This window comes from Panthera onca, chromosome D1 (genome assembly GCF_046562875.1).
Source record: "Panthera onca isolate mPanOnc1 chromosome D1, mPanOnc1 haplotype 2, whole genome shotgun sequence".
Taxonomy (NCBI): domain Eukaryota; kingdom Metazoa; phylum Chordata; class Mammalia; order Carnivora; family Felidae; genus Panthera; species Panthera onca.
In genome coordinates this window covers 51,185,139-51,203,201 of record NC_138348.1, presented here as the reverse complement: position 1 = coordinate 51,203,201, position 18,063 = coordinate 51,185,139, and the positions used below count along the sequence as shown (strand labels likewise).

Genomic DNA, 18,063 nt, shown 5'->3' with positions numbered 1-18,063 from the left:
CCCATTTTCAAGGGGAAGAAAAATTAACTCCATTGCTCTATAGGAGAGTGTAAAAGAATGTGCATCCATTTTTTTTTTTTTTTGAGGTATAGTTAAAATATGGTGTTATGTTAGTTGTAGGTGCATAACATAATGATTCATTCATTCTTTCCATTACTCATCGCTCATCATGATAATACACTCTTAATCCCCTTAACTGTTTCACCCATTCCCTCACACACCTCCCTTCTGGTAACCATCAGTTCATTATATTTAAGACTCTTTTTTGTTGTTGTTTGTTTGTTTTTCTTTTTTCCTTTGTTTCTTAAATCCCACATATGAGTGAAATCATAAAGGTATTTGCCTTTCTTTGACTTATTTCACTTACCATGATACCTGTTAGATCCATTCATGTTGTTGCAAATGGCAAGATTTCATTCTTTTTTATAACTGAGTGGTATTCAATTGTATATACATACCAATCTTTTTTATCCATTCCTCTATGAATGGACATTTTGGTTGCCTCTATATCTTGGCTATTATCAATAATCCTGTAGTAAACATAGGGTGCATACATCTTTCTGAATTAGTGCTTTCATTTTCTTAAGCTAAATAACCAGTAGTGGAGTTACTGGATCATATGGTATTTCTATTTTTAATTTTTTGAGGAACCTCCATCCTGTTTTCCACAGTGGCTACACCAGCTTGTATTCCCCCAAAATGTGTTCCTTTTTCTCCACTTCCTTTCCAACGCTGTTATTTTCTGTGTTTCTGATTTTAACCATTCTGCCTGGTGCAAGCTGATGTCTCATTGTGGTTTTGATTTACATTTCTCTGATGATGAGTGACATTGAACATCATTTCATAAGTCTGTTGGCCATCTAATGACTGCTTTGGAAAAATGTCTATTCAGGTTCTCTGCGCATTTTTTTTATTGGATTATTTGTTTTTTTAGTGTTGAGTTGTACAAGTTCTTCCATATATATTTGGATACTAACCCTTTATTGAATATATTATTTGAAAATATCTTCTCCCATTCAGTAGGCTATCCTTTAGTTTTGTTGATGGTTTCCCTTACTGTGCAAAAGATCCTTTGGTATAGTCTCAAGAGTTTAATTTTGCTTTTGTTTTCCTTGCCAAAGGAGACCTACCTAGAAAAATGTTGCTACGGCCAATGTAAGAGAAATTACTGCCTATATTTTGTTCTAGGAATTTTATGGTTTCAGGATTCACATTTAGGTCTTTAATCCCTTTTTAAATTTATTTTTGAGAGAGAGGGAGAAAGAGACAGAGACAGAGCACAAGTGGGGGAGGGGCAGAGAGAGAGGGAGACACAGAATCTGAAGCAGGCTCCAGGCTCCAAGCTGTCAGCACAGAGCCTGATGCAGGGCTCGAACTCATGAACTGTGAGATCATGACCTGAAGTCTGACGCTTAACTGATTGAGCCACCCAGGCGCCCCTTTAATCCGTTTTTTAGTTTATTTTTGTGTAGAGTAAGAAAATGGTCCAGTTTCATTCTTTTGCATGTAGCTGTCCAGTTTTCCCAGCACCATTTGTTGAAGAGACTGTCTTTTTCCCGTTGGATATCCTTGCCTTCTTTGTCGTAGATTAATCGATCATAAAATCATGGATTTATTTCTGGCTCTCTATTCTGTTCCATTGATCTATATGTCTATTTTTTATGCCAGTACCATTCTGTTTTTATTACTACAGCTTTGTGTAGTATATCTTGAAATCTGAGATTATGATACTCCAGTTTTGTTCTTCTGTTTCAAGATTGATTTGACTATTCAGGGTCTTTCATGGTTCCATACAAATTTTAGGATTCTCTTTTTTTTTTTTTATGAAATTTATTGTCAAATTAGTTTCCATACAACACCCAGTGCTCATCCCAAAAGATGCCCTCTTTAATGCCCATCACCTACCCTCCCCTCCCTCCCACCCCAAATCAACCCTCAGTTTGTTCTCAGTTTTTAAGAGTCTCTTATGCTTTGGCTCTCTCTCCCACTCTAAGCTCTTTTTTTTTCTTTTTTTTCCTTCCCCTCCCCCATGGGTTTCTGTTAAGTATCTCAGGATCCACATAAGAGTGAAAACATATGGTATCTGTTCTAGTGTTGTGAAAAATGCTATTGATATTTTGATAGGGATTGCATTACATCTATAAATTGTTTTGTATAATATGGGCATTTTTAACAATATTGGTTCTCCCAGTTCATGAGCATGGAATTTCTTTGTGTCAACTTCAATTTCTTTCATCAGTGTTTAATAGGTTTCAGAGTACAGGTTTTTCACCCTTTTGGTTAAATTTATTCCTACATATTTTTAGTGCAGTTGTAAATGGGATTGTTTCCTTAATTTCTCTACTACTTTGTTTTAAGGTATAGAAATGCAGCAGATTTCTGTATATTAATTTTGCATCCAGCAACTGCACTAAATTTATCAGTTCTGGTAGTTTTTTGATAGAGTCTTTAGGGTTTTTTATGTACAGTATCATGTCATCTGCAAATAGGGTTTTACTTCTTATTTACTAGTATGAATGCCTCTTATTTCTCTTTCTTGTCTGATTGCTGCAGCTAGGACTTCCAGTACTATTTTGAATGAAAGTGGTGAGAGTGGACATCCTTGTCTTGTTCCTGACCTTAGGGGAAAGCTTCTAAGTTTTCGCCCTTTGAGTATGATGTTAGCTGTGAGTTTTTTATGAATGTGCAGCCATTTTGATCTATAATCTGTCCTCTGGCCACAAATTATTTTTTTCCCCATTATTAAATATATTTATTCTCTCCTAAGACCTCATTATGGCATCAAGCTTGAAGTCCAGGATCTCACCATCTAAATTAGGTCCAGGTTTGGAAGAGATTCCTCTCTCACTGAAGACCTATAGGTTATCTGCCCACACACCCAGTTTACGCTGGTGAGGCAGAAACAGCGAAACTACAATTGATACCCTCGTTATATTCCTAGGCTCCACCCCAGGAGATTCTGACTTAATGGTCTAGTTTCCACTGTATTACACAGACAGATAATTTCTGCTAGAAATTAGACTAAACCAGGCAGAATTAATAGGTATTTGACAAAGTTGGATATATCAGTGGAGCTCCTTTGAGGTAAACATCATTTCATAAAAAAATAGTACCTCAGGGCAGATTAGATATGAGAGCTAAAGAGCAATGGTTATTCAAGATCTCTTTGTGGACTCTAGTGTAAATATTAGAAGGACAGTGACTCACTAAACAAGTGAGGACATTGAGGGAAGTTCTTTCCACATGAAAGATGAAATTCTCAGGCTCATTTGTTAAGTTGGAAGAGAGTAGTAGGATAGTTGAGTGGCATTGTCTTGGAGATGGATAAAAACAGGGGTCGATAATATATGTGAGACTACCAAGTGGAAGATGTGTTTTGGCTACCAATGAAGTATGGAAGTAAACGCATTAGATAAACCTGAAGTTATATGTGAGAGGATAAAGGGAAGTCAGTGAAATTTAGTTTTTAAAAAGTTGTTAGAATGTAAGTATTTATACAGAAGCTAAGTGAGAAAGCAATTCTGAGAAGGGAAGTGGGACATTATTAAATGAAACAAACTGAAGACAGGTGAAAACAAGAGAATTAAATCATAACTAGAACAGGTGAAGTTTTGCATTCTAGGAAATACCTAGAGAAGTATCATAGGGCTATTAGAATCAGGAATGATTTTGAGCCCACAAAAAGGGTGGTTTCTCTGCTACCTTTGATTATAGTTTTTTTTTTTCCTGCCTTTGTTAAATATGAGGAATAACTGCAGCTTGTATGGAAATAGAGACACTGATTGCAAGTTTGTTTTAGCTGGTTAAGGTGTGGAGCCTGTAAATGTAGATTGTTTTTAAAGATATGATTAAATTGGTGTTTCAGAAGGGTGTATTTATTATTGATGAACAGCATGGATTAAAAGAGACAAAGACAAGATGCTAGGGAAAGGAAAACTATGTGTAATCCACACAGACTAGTTATGAACCAGTAACAATGTGAACTATGAAATGCTACCCTATCCCAGTTCATATGCTGATATTTGACCCAAGCTCTATGTATTCTCATTAATATATACATTATATATATATATATGAGAAGAGCTTGAATAGCTCTTCTCATATTTTATGATCTTCTAACCTCCTTTTTAATACTTTTGTCCCTTTTATTTCTTCTGTATTTCTCCTTTTCTAATCTCACCTCACATTTCCATTCTGTATTTAAGACCCATAAAATCTGCATATTTCCTTATGTGGTTTAGCATCCCTTTCCTAATTAAACAATTTCCCTTCTGCTAGCTCATAGAATTTTTAATTTCTTTTTAGACAGAGAGGTAATTTCAGAAAACCAAGATTCAGTTACAAAGGAGAGAATTTCTGGAGAATCATCATCTCATGGAGAAATTATGAGAAGACTGACCAAAAGTGGACCCCCTTCTTCAGATGCTTGGATGAGTGATGATTGGCTATACAGGAGCCAGGAACACTGGGACATAAATTTGCCAGAAGAAGCTTTTGTTCACAAGACAGTCTACACTGAGGAGGGAAACTTTGAAGGTAGTGAGAATAAGAAAAGCTTAGATGTTGAGTCAGTTAATTCAATTTTTGATATACAACAGGGAATTCCTATGAAAAAGGGGTTCTCAAAATGTGATAAGTTTAAAACTAACTTCAAATTTAATTTAGATTCAGTAGGTAACCAACATTTAGAATATAATAGATGTGGAAATGCCTTGAGCATGAGTATAGACATTCAGCACCCAGAAAGTCATACCTTAGTGAATTCCTATGAATGCTATCAATGTGGGAAAGCCTTCAGCCGGAGTTCATCCGTCATTCGACATCAGATCATTCACACAGGAGAGAAACCCTATAAATGTAGTGAGTGTGGGAGATTCTTCAACAGACGTACAAATCTTACTAAGCATCAAAAAATTCATACTGAAGCAAAGGTCTGTGAAGGCAATAAATGTGGAAAAGCTTTCAGTGAGAGTAAAAATAGTAATAAAAATTCAAAACTTTATTCTGGAGATAATCCCTACGAATGTGTTAACTGTGGAAAATCCTTCAGCCGGAGCTCCTCCCTTATTCGACATCAAATGATTCATACAGGAGAGAAACCATTCAAATGTAAGGAATGTGAGAAGACCTTCAATAGGAGTTCAAACCTTAAAAAACACCAAAAACTTCATACTCAAGAGAAGGAAGAAACCCAGGATTACCTACATCAATGAATTTATACTGGAGGGAATCCTGTGAATGTAGTAAATGCAATAAAACATTTGTCAGGGATTATTCTTTAATTGATATGACAGAACTATATTAGAGGGAAATATTTTATTGGGCATATATCTGTCTGAGCTTTTCCAGTCTCCCAAAGGAAGCCACAAGGGTATGGAGTTTAAATATATCACCATAAAGTCTTTGCCTATCATGATTTTGATATCATGGCCATCATCATTTCTACTTCATAAATGGGACCTATGGCTTCCATATATTCACCTAATTTATTGAAGTAGGGAGGAGCCAAGCAATACCCTTAGAGTTGATATTTAATAAAACTCAAACTTTCAGTCTTTATGAGAAGGTCATGAGAAACCACGAGCTCACAAGAATATTGGAAGACTACTAACGAGGAACTGAACTCTGAATGACAGAGACCACAGTGACAGCAAATTACTCCATTGTTGATAATATCCTTGGCTGTCCTGGTGCTGAGTGGGACCTAGAATTGGTGGAGGGTTATCAACTGCAATGGGAAGTAGAGTAACAAATCTACATGTAGTCTTCAAGTCTGCATTTTTAAAAGTACTCTTTGGGATATAGGCTAGAGAGACATCCATAACCTTGGGTCTCTCATTTATTCCAAACATTAAGAGGTCAGTAAAGTGTGTTAATGCTCTGTATTAAATAATACTCTGTATACTAGAACTTCCTCTGTCTTCTGTAAGCTACTTCAGGATCCCAAACAGTGTTCAGCCAAGAGGCTTATCTTAATCTGCCTCAAAATGTTCATATTGGAGACATTCCCAATGAATGAATGGTGGCTTGTTAAAACTCATATCTTATTCAAAAACAGAAAAGGTATACTGGAGTGTGAACACTTATGATGAGTTAATGTGGAAATTATTCTGTGTTCACTTGTTTTATGATTTCAGGTCTTCAATCCATTTTTTATTTGTGTATGTGTATGGTTTAAGATAGTGGTCCATTTTCTTTTTTGCATGTGGCTGTCCAGTTTTCCTAATACTGGTTATTGAAGAGACTGTCCTTTCCCCATTGTATATTCTTGGTTCCTTTGTGGTAAATTAATTGACCATATTTATGTATGGGTTTATTTCTAGGCACGCTGTTCTCTTCCATTGATCTGTGTGTCTGTGTTTATGCCAGTACCATACTGCTTTGGTTACTATAGCTTCATAATATAGTTTGAAATTAGGAAGTGTGATGCCTCCAGCTTTGTTCTTTCTCAAGTTTGCCTTGAGTATTCAGGATCTTTTGTAGTTCCATACAAATTTTAGGATTTTTTTCTTTTTCTGTGAAAAATGCCATTGGAATTTTGAGAGGGGTTGCATTGAATCTTTATATTCTTTGGGTAATTTTAATAATATTAATTTTAACAATAATTCAGTCAATGAGCATGGAAGATCTTTGTGTTTGTGCCTTCTTCAGTTTCTTTAATCAATGAATGATAGTTTTCAGCGTATAGATCTTTCATCTCCTTGGTTAAACTTATCCACAGGTATTTTATCCTTTTCATGAAGTTGTAAATGGGATTTTGTTTTATTTATTTGTTTATTTTGAGAGAGAGTATGTATACGGAGAGGGGCAGAGAGAGAGGGAGAGTGAGAGAATCCCAAGCAGGTTTCATGTTTATCGGGGAACCTGACATGGGACTTGAACCCAAGAACCATGAGATCATGACCTGACCTGAAATCAGGAGTCAGATGCTTAACCCACTGAACCACCCAGTGCCCTTTAAATGAGGTTTTTGTCTTAATTTCTTTTTCTGATAGTTTATTATTAGTGTATAGAAGGCAACTGATTTTTTTTTAAGTGTAAATAAGATGTGTAAACTGTCCTCAGGGAAAAATACTGAGCTATATTAGATTGTAAGGATAGGACTAACAGCTCATGTTGTGCCATAGACTTGTATCACTGCTGTGAGAGAAATCTGTGCCGTGTGCCCAGGGAGTTCGTAGAAGACAAACATAGGACTCTTCTTTCAGCTTTTACAGTGAACACATTTCTGGCACCATGTACCTCACCATGTGTGGTCTGAAGTAGTCATCCAGCTCTTTACAGGGCATTGATGCTTACCAGAAATCGTTCTGCTTCCCCCAACTGCAGTCCTTTCCATTTCCCACCCTATTTTAGACCCTTCCTGCTCTCCTCACCTTCTTAAATCAGCACACCCAGCTCCCGTACGATCAGCTTGCTTCCATTGAAGAAGTTGGGTACCATCAGACAAAACCATCTCCACATCCTGCCATCAAGCCTTCAGAATGCAGTTCTCCGTAACCATGGAAGAACTATCCTTCCATACCATGTCCTCTAAATCCTGCCTTTTTCACTTTCTTAGAATAATCACTCCCACAATCACCTTTCCTTTTAGGTCTTTAAATTCAGCTTCTATATTTGGCATCTTCTCATCAGTAGTTAAAAATGCTTAAATCGGCGTGCCTGGGTGGCTCAGTCAGTTGAGTGTGCAGCTTTGGCTCATGTCATGATCTCTCAGCCCATGAGTTCGAGCCCCACATCGAGCTGACAGCTCAGAGCCTGGAGCCTGCTTCAGATTCTATGTCTCCCTCTCTCTCTGCCCCTCCCCCACTCACATTATGTCTCTCAAAAATAAACATTAAAAAAAAAAGATATACAAATGCTTAAATCACCTCTACCTTAAAAAACTAGAAAAGGAACATAGCAAAACAAAAACCTCTCTGCTCCACTACCCATAGCAATTACAGTTCTCTTTCATCTCCATGCCAGCCACACTTCTAGGAAGTTTTGTCCATACTGGTTCACTGCCCACTGACTCCTCAACAACCTGCAATCTGGTCATAGTCCTCTTACCTTTAATGAAAGAGTGCTAACAAAGTAATCAACTGCTTCTTTTTTGGAACCGAGCATACTTTTCAGCCTTTATCTTCCCTCACTTTCATCTCCGTATGGTGTTTAACTCTATTAATGGCTCCCTTTTTCTTGAGGTACTTACTTCCCTTGGTTTTTATGTCATTACAGTATCCTGATTTTCCTCCTTGGTATCTGACAATCTGTCCATGTGGTGTTGCTCTTCAGGGTTCTTGTCTTCAATTATTATCTCTTCATGGGGGATCTCAAGCCAAAATATCTTCCCCAGGTTCTAGACCTATAAGACATCTCCATATGGATGGCCCATAGGCCATTCAGCCTCAGGGCAGAGAATGGACCAGTTGTCCAGACTCAAAAACCTGCCCTGTCTCCCTGGGCCCATACTCCATAACCCATGAATTACTAAGGCATTCTGCTAGTTGTTATCCAATATATTTATTCACTCCACTTTCACTGCTACAGAATTTTAGCTGGACACACAGCCACCTAACTTTTTATATATTTATTTATGAACAGAAGTGATGTGTGTCACTTCCAGGTCTTGCGTTCAAACAGCTAGGCATCATTCTATTCTGAATCCTTTCCCTCTCCCTGCTGGCTGGAAACAAGGAAACCCGTAGTAACTGCACTGGACTACAAGTGGAAACCAGTGTTGACAATGGAATCCTGGGCCACCCATCTCCGTCCAGATTGTTAGAAATAAACTTCAGTCATATATAAGCTACTGGTTTTGTTTTGTTAGTTTCTTTTGCACCACAGGTTGCCCTGTACCTTAGTGAATATACTCACTAAATCTTTTAGACTCTTCCTTGTACCTATCTGCACACACACACACACACACACACACACACACACACTCTGGTACTATATTTCTATTTCTGGTTATTGTCCTCTCCCTTACATTACTTCAACTGTGCTTCTGCCTTGAAAATTTGTAAAATGCAGGCAGAGGAGCTTTCTGAAAAACAAATTTTGATTATTGCACATAAATGCTTAAACCTTTCAAAGACTCCCCATGAACTTTTAGGTGAAATCTAAACTCTGAAATGACTTATCTTGCCTTTCACGTTCTAATGTTCTTCTCGCACTGCACACTTTGCACTCCATGTGTCAGTCATGCAATAGCTTTCAGCTTCCCATCTACAGCATATGTTTAGCTCTAGTATTTTCCATATGATATTTCCTATTCATGGAGACCTCTTTATCCAGCTATTTTTCACTCCTTCAGGTTCAACTAAAGAGGTTTCTTCCTCTAGAAAGCCACCTCTGACAAGACTGAGAAGACTTGAAAATCTATGTGCTAAATTCAACATACTTACACGTTTATAGCATTACAGTAATCCTCTCACAATTGTTTTAGACTGTACCCCTTACTACTTAGTGTGGTTTGGAGGGAGGCAAGTATTCCATAAAAAGTATTATACTTGCCAGCAACAAATAGTAGTACTGAGTAAGTAGGAAATAGACCTGACCACTTATTTTTTACATCTCATTGTAAAACGATGAAGACGCTTTTAAATGAATACTAAGGATCCCACTATAACATCAGTACTTTTTTCAAGTTTCTGTATTTCTTTTAATAAAAAAATACTTCTATTGTTCACCCTGAACTATGATTGAATTTGATTAGAGGCCTTTACTGGGCTCTATTTGCTATCATCTTCATAGATGTGAGCTTTGAATTTAGTAATTTACCAGTACTAGTTCTGCTCTATCAATATTCACCAAGTACTTGATATCCAAGTTGTTTTCTCTTGCTCTCATTACTTCATTTTGATGTTGTAATGGCTGAAATTTAAAAGAAAGATCCACAATTGCCATAGACATTATGTGCCACCCTAGCAAGTGAGGAAAATCATAAGAGATTACAGAATTTTCCTTTATATCTTCATTGAGGCAAAATGGTAACAGCGGGTTTGACTTCTGAATGAAAATGTGTAAGAGGGGGAGCAGAGGGAGGAGAATGTAGGGACAGCCCCATTTGTAGTCTTGAGAGATCACTTCTCTAGGAGAGACACTATAAAGTGGTCTGAACTCCCACCCCTTTGAGGGGATAGATGGATTCCAAACCCGTCCATCATTCCCAGAATTTGTTCTGAGCTCACGTTGGAAGTTCTGACTGAGACCTAATGTGTAGTAAGTGCGTCTACAATTCATAGCTTCAGCCTATCAACAAAAACAAGAAATCAAGCCTAAACCTCTGAGGCTTGCCCTGGAAGCACCTCCAGTGTGAGAGGGCAAGGCAGGCTGGGAGGCTCCAAGGGCCAGCCCACTATAGAAACAGTACTGGACTCTATTCCTAAGGCACTCTTAAACGAAAATAGCCTTGAGGTTTTATCCCAGCCAGAAGTCACTGCCCCCGTGGGGCTTTGGCGGGGCAGGGAGACCAGAAGTGTAGACTCATCCGTCCTCTTGCTCGAGCGCGGTGGGATTCTGCCCGCTAGGTCGTTTTTCCTTTGCATCCAAGTCGGCTTTGTGGTCCTGGAAACCACAAGCTTTCCTGGAAAATTGGATAACCCTTCTGACTTCTGGGCTTCTCTTCTCTTACACTTGTAATTAGAAGTGTACCATGACCTCTAGTCCGCAGTGCCGTGAAAACCGTTGCCATTTGATGTCTGAAGACTTTGTGAGGTTTCCAGCTGGACCTCTCCACTTGGGGTGGACATTTTAGAGCCAGGAATTCCCCTGACTATAGTGTGCACTTAATAGGACCTTTCTTGAAGTGATTGTGAAATTAAAATGATATCAAACTGTTAAGATTTCACAGAATGAGTGTGCTGTGAAAGTTATACTTTATTATATGGTATGCACTATTCTAGAGATAAAAGTTCATTAGGCGGCTTTAAGACTCTTACTTCGATCTCTGTAATTTACAGCTAAGGATACTTAAACTCAGAGAAAACAAATGATTATCTGAATGCCATGCCATCAATAAAAGACCATAGGTTAAACACAGAGTCCTTCAGATCTTTCAGCCACTGTGCTTTTTTCAAAAAAAATGTTAAAGTTCTAATTCATTTGGAATTTAATGTTTAGTGGAAGACACCTGTACACTTGACTCATAGTGGTCTGTATTCTAAGTTCTAGAACCTGCGAAGATGAACAAAAACACATTACCATTTGGAGTGGATTGCATATTTTTTCAGCCATGTGCATAGCCTAGTACAATATTCAGTAGGTATTAAGATTTAATTAATTTGGTAGGCATTTCTAGCAGATCTGCCTGACTCTGATAGTTGGCCTGATGATAGTCTGCATGACTCCTAGTTCACACTGATCCAATGATTATAAATTTGGCATTAGGTAGAAATATATCTTGTTTTCATAGTAACTGATGTGAGCTCAGGCAACCTAGCTCTTAACCACCAGGCTGTACTAATTCCTAAGAGTCCATATTTTGCTCACTCCGCTTGAAACACTTACCCAACTCCCTTCCCCTAACTCCTCCTCCCCAGGTTATTTCAATTTATTCAATCTCAGATTAGAATCACACCCTAACTCCTCCCTAAGGTTAGGCTTGACTAGGCCCATGGCACAATTTGAGCTTTATATTATCCAGATGAAAAAAACCCTACATCTTGAGGAGTAGCTCAAACTCCAACATGAAATCATTTATCTAGACAGAATAATTTCACTCTTCTAAAACACTGTGCTCAACTACAAGTTTTTACAACCAATTCCTCCTGTCTGTAAACTACTTTGGCCTGCTTTTTACGTATTAAAATGCTATCTAAAGCCCAATTTTGAAACTACTTTCTGACATATTCATCATATTCAAATTATATCCAAAATTTATTTCTCTCACTTCTGTTAACACTGGGTTAACACTTCTCTCTTGTAGACATTACTGCAATACCTCCTTGGAATCCTTGCTTTGGCTCCAGCCCCTCCCTTCAGTCAATTCTTAGAACCTTCAGAGTGACCCGGTTAAAATGTAAAGTTAAATCATGTCCTGTAAAACCCTCCAGTGGCTTTTCACACTATCTTTAGCCTTATTTTTTTTAATGAGTATGTTTTCCAGATTTACTCTGGTGAGCACACTAAGGGAAAAATGAAAACAATTAAAAAAGGAAATTGGCTTGGGGCGCCTGGGTGGCTCAGTTAGTTAAGCATCAGACTCGGTTTCAGCTCAGGTCATGATCTCATTGTGATTTAGAGCCACACATCTGGGCTCTGCGCTGCCAGTGTGAAGCCTGTTTGGGATTCTCTCTCTCTCCTTCTCCCTCTCCCTCTGCCCTCCCCCTCTCATGTGCTCGCGCGTGCTCTCTCTCTGAAAATAAATTAAAGAAACATAAAAGGGGGCGCCTGGGTGGCTCAGTCAGTGAAGTGTTGGACTCAGTTTTGGCTTGAGTCGTGATCTCAAAGTTTTGTGGGTTTGAGCCCTGCCTCGGGCTCTGTGTGAGTGACACAGAGCCTGCCTGGGATTCTCTCTGCCCCTTCCCCGCTCGTGGGGTTTCTCTTTCTCAAAATAAATAAAACTTATATAAAATAAAAAACTGCTTCCTCCTGTCAAAACTCATTGACTAAATGGTCTTGTGACCTCTGTTCTTACTCATTCTCTTCTTACTCTAACAACATAGCCAATCTCCACACTGTTGTTAAAGTCATCTTTTCAAAATGATAGTGTTGCACCTTTGTTTAAGATTCTGTAATGTTTCTGGGGTGCCTAGGTTGCTCAGTTGAGCATTGGTTTTGGCTTAGGTCATGATCTCATGGTCATGGGATCAAGCCCTGCATTTGGCTCCATGCTGAGTGTGAAGCCTGCTTGGGATTTTCTCTCTCCCTCTCTCTCTGCCCCTCCTCTGTTCACTTTCTCTTGAAATAAATAAATAAACATTTTTTTTAAAAAAAGATTCTTTAGTATCTCTTCATGACCAACAGAAATTTTTTTAGCTTGACACAGGAAGTCCTTCATGATCTGGCCATTCTCTAACCTCTCCTTTCACTTTTACACTTTATACACCAACAGTGTTAGGCTACTTGTAGCTGACTGTCTACATCATGTAATTTAATTATTTCATTTCTTTGCACAAATTATACTTCTGTGACCTATAGTTTAATACAATAATTGAATATAGAAAATTATTATAAAAATTGACAAAAATAATCAGAAACTTCATACATGATGACATTTATGGCAGTTAAATTCATGATATAAAAATGAAAAGTCCAGGGGCACCTAGCTGGTTCAGTTGGTGGAGCACGTGGCTCTTGATCTTGGGGTTGTGGGTTTGAGCCCCACACTGGGTGTAGAAATTACTTAAAAATGGAATCTTTAAAAAAAAATTCCAAATCCCTGATAATATAATTGAGCATTATGATACAGTAATACAATGGAATATCATGCAACCATTGACATTTTAAATGTTATATGTAAAAATGCCATTTTTATTTACGAAGACATCAATAAAAATATTTGAAAAATACAGAAAAGTATGAAGAACATAAAGATAGCCACAATCCATCCTATCCACTATAACATTTTGGTATATATCCAGTTTTTCCCCATGGGAATATGTGTATAAACGTAGATAGATAGATAGATAGATAGATCGATCAAAAGAATCTTACCCCATATATAGTTCTATATCTTATACTTTCAATTAACACCATAAGTATATCATCATTACAAGATTCTTGGAAAATATAAGTTTTACTGGCTGCATAACATTACACATATAGATGCATCATAATTTATTCAACTTTTCCCCTATTTTGGGGGGGGAGGGCAATAAAAAATACTGCAATAAATATCTTGAACAATAAATATCTTTGTGTTCTAATGTAATTCAGAATGCTTGGCTCAGACCCACCACTTTCTGGGGAAAACTTTTGGAACATCAGCCCTTCAAGGCCATGTTTTATGCCTTATTATCCATCCCTGGGCATGTCTGAAGGGACCAGAGTGAACATCTGACAACAAAGCTGGCCAATCCAAAGCCTTTCCAGTAGCCTATGGTTTAGCCTGCCTCAAAGGCTTGTGTAGAGGTAGTAATGAAAAGTCAGCCAATCATCTTCTCCCACTCAGAAATCTGAATGGGGAGACCCAGAAGGAAGTTTACAAGTTAGTGGTTGGCAATGGAATTAAAAAATACATATTCATGGATGTGGTGGCAATTATAGACCTGCAAAGAGTAGGTCAGTGCGTAGACAGTAGAGAGGCTACCCAAAGAGAAACACGGTTTTGAAACAGTGGCTTTGTCTAATGGCCACTAATTCTAGAGCAAATTCCCATATGAAAGCTTCTGTCCTTGGATTTTTTTCTGTGAGATTTTAAAACATGTTTGTTCTATAGCTCTATTTTTTGAATTAGATAAATGAAGTGGGTCTCTTCTTTGGAAATAGAAATGCTTTAATAATGTGTAATCTATTTCCAAAAAATATATGCCTAGACATGAAATCACTGAAGGAAAGGATATCAACAATTTTAAGGCTTATGATTAGCCAAATAGCTTTTCCAAAGTCTGTCAATTTACCTTCGTCGTAAGTAGTAAGTATCCATCACTCTGTACTCTCACTGAAAATAGCTATTATAATTGTTAATAAAAGTGGCATTTCATTGCTTTAATCTGATGTCCTTTGCCAATCTTTAGTAGGTAGGTATCTACCTTATTTTATAAAAGTTCTTAACTGTCTTAATCATGAAAAATATTTTTCCTACTTTTGATTTCAGTGTTTTTCACCTACAGTTTAAAAAACTTTTGTGGCCAAATTCCTAGGTATATTTTCTAATTCTCAGAAAATACATATGTGTTGTGCATGTTTTCAACCATAAAAAAAACCCACTTTGGTGCATTTTAAAACATTTTATTTTAAAGCAGTACAATCCTCTTTAAAAAGAAACGCTAATCTTGAATATGAATCAGATAAAGATGGGGTTGAATTTGTAGTTCGTTTCTGATAAACCAGCTTTCATGAAACCACATGGAGGTTCGTGGAATCCAGCCTGAAAATTTGTGCTTTAATATATATTAGATTAATATATATACGATGTAGGTCATGAGATGAAAACCTAATTTTATTTTTCACCAAAAAGTTAAATAATTTTCTCAGCGCCCTTTACTGAATAATCCTTCTCCTATTCATAGATCTTTATAATATATATGTAAAGTATATATGCATATATACTAAATATGTTACATATACATATGTAACCCATATACTTCTCTGTTTCTAAGTGATTTACTGACAGCACTCTGAACATTTTTTTTCAAGTGTACAATAAAATTCTCCATTATTTTAACTTCAGTATATTTTAGGGCAATCTCATTAATCTTAAATTATCTTTGCTTTTCTCCAATGTCTGTTTTTCTTAAAAGACTAGATTTTTTTAAATTTCAAATCTCATTGGGATTTTGGTGAAATTTGCAATAAAGCTATAGATTAATTTAAGAACATTTCCTCTTAAAAAAATCATAAGACTTCTCTATTCTTTTATTTTCTTCATTGTTTTCATTTAATTATTCTTTTTTAGAAAGAAATTTTAGTGTTACTACAAGCCATATTTTTTCCACCCATTATATTTTCTGATTATAGCAAGAGCTCAGGAAACTATTGGTTTTTGTATTTTTACTCACTTTATGGATTTAGTTATTTTTATTAATTTAAAAAAACATATTGTAGGCACTCCCTTATATTTACCTAATAAACCTTTGCCTATTTCATATCAATAATGGGTACTTACTGATCAATATAATTTTGCTTTAATTTTTTTCTGTCTTTTGCCAATGGGGACTGAATACTGTTTTTATTTTCTCCTCTGTTTTGAAAGGTATATGTGCTTTAGTTCTGTTAGTTGCAATTCCTAACTTTGTAAAAAACATATATATTTTACACTCATTTCTCCAGTTGTTAAGAAGATGTAGGGTCCCTGCTATTTAAGATCAGAAATGTAGCACACTTTCTTTTGCTATTCTTACCCCCACAGGGTTGCGGATTTCCAAATAAAAACACAGGATGCCTCATTAAATTTGAATTTCATAAGCAAATAATTTCTTAGTGCAAGTCCTGTGCAATATTTGGGATATATTATATTAAAAAATTCATTGTATATCTGAAATCTAAACTGGGTGTTCTGTATTTTATCTGACAACTCAACTCTCCCAATGAGGCATTTATATATAAACTGTTAAAGATTTCCTTGCACAGCTATTTAAAATCTTGACATTTTGTAAACAAATTAACAATTCTGACTTAACTGCATACTTAACTGATTTTAGTACTCATTACCAGTTTTATGTCATAATCTCCACATTCTTGACCTCTCTTTAAGAAATGAACATGTATGATGTTTTCTGTTTTCTTATTTAATTTGTTACCTGCACAATTTGGACAATAAAGACAATTTGGTTGATTTAAAAAATAGGTGATAAGTTTTTTTTTTAATATCACAATTCTGAAGATGTCATTCCAGTCTTTTGACATTTACTGGTAAAGAGTTCTTTATCCATTCTCTCTTTTCACTGGCTTTGTAGATGACCAGAATTTTTCTTTCTGCATGATTGCAATTCTTTTTTCCCTAAGCTGTTTCTAAGCATGCTTTTTATATTGGTTTTGCCTAAAATCTAGTGAGTATATATACTTTTAGCTCAGGTAAAATGTCTTCATTTCTGTGATCAATGATTATGTTCCATGTTCTTTTCTTTCTTAGAAACACCTTTATTGTGATTGGGATCAGTTTCTTTGTCTTTCAACATCACTCCTCATCAGGGAAATACAAATCAAAACCTCACTGAGATATCACCTCACTCCAGTCAGAGTGGCTAAAATGAGCAAATCAGGAGAGTATAAATGCTGGAGAGGATGTGGAGAAACAGGAACCCTCTTGCACTGTTGGTGGGAATGCAAACTGGTGCAGCTGCTCTGGAAAACAGTGTGCAGGTTCCTCAAAAAATTAAAACTAGATCTGCCCTATGACCCAGCAATAGCACTGCTAGGAATTTACCCAAGGGATACAGGAGTGCTGATGCATAGGGGGCACTTGTACCCCAATGTTTATAGCAGCACTTTCAACAATAGCCAAATTATGGAAAGAGCCTAAATGTCCATCAACTGATGAAATGGATAAAGAAGTTGTGGTTTATATATACAATGGAATGCTACTTGGCAATGAGAAAGAATGAAATATAGCCTTTTGTAGCAATGTGGATGGAACTGGAGAGTGTTATGCCAAGTGAATTAAGTCATACAAGAAAGACAGATACCATATGTTTTCACTCTTATGTGGATCCTGAGAAACTTAACAGAAGACCATGGGGGAGGGGAAGGGAAAAAAAAAAAAAGTTAGGGAGGGAGCCAAACCATAAGGAATCTTAAAAACAGAATTAACTGAGGGTTGATGAGGGGTGGGTTGGAGGGGAAAGTGGGTGATGGGCATTGAGGAGGGCACCTGTTGGGATGAGCACCGGGTGTTGTATGGAAACCAGTTTGACAATAAATTTCATATTAAAAACACCTTTAATTCCTACATTGAATCTCCAGTCTTTGCACTTCATATCTGTCTTTTCTCATTATTCCCATCTCACTATCCTTTTTGTATACATTGAAAATCATCTCAAATTTATTCATTATTTAGGGGCATCTGGGTGGCTCAGTCGGTTAAGCGCCAACTTCTGCTCAGGTCTGATCTCATGGTCCGTGAGTCTAAAACCCATGTCGGGCTCTGTACTGATAGCTCAGAGCCTGCTTTGGATTCTGTGTCTCCCTCTCTCTCTCTGCCCCTCCCCCACTTGCACTCTGTCAAAAATAAAAATATTAAGAACAAACTTTAATTTATTCATTATTTGATATTCTGCAGTGCTAATTCAAATTGCTCCTTACTGCCTTTCACTTTGATCCATTTTAAATTTCCCTGTAGTCCTTCGTTTTCTTTTTATTTTAGAGGCTCTTCTCTACTTAGGGATTTCTGGTCTAGTTTTACTGATTACAGGTTTTCTCTCATGCTACTCAGGACACCAATTGTTTTGACAATTTCTCCAGGAGACTGCAATAGCT

At 36.9% G+C, this 18,063-nt stretch overlaps 2 protein-coding genes across 5 annotated transcripts in view; one reads left to right on the top strand and one right to left on the bottom strand.

The window, feature by feature from the left end:
• ZNF215 (zinc finger protein 215) overlaps nucleotides 1-5,282 on the top strand; it is a 32,307-nt gene extending 27,025 nt beyond the window's left edge. For all 3 annotated transcript variants that reach the window (XM_060605878.3, XM_078433176.2, XM_060605876.3), the window contains one exon: nucleotides 4,306-5,282. In XM_060605878.3, the coding sequence (XP_060461861.3) occupies nucleotides 4,306-5,213 (908 nt within the window). In that variant the 3' untranslated portion in view covers nucleotides 5,214-5,282. The remainder of the gene's footprint in view (nucleotides 1-4,305) is intronic.
• ZNF214 (zinc finger protein 214) overlaps nucleotides 1-18,063 on the bottom strand; it is a 136,693-nt gene that overhangs the window by 100,960 nt on the left and 17,670 nt on the right. The window lies entirely within an intron of this gene.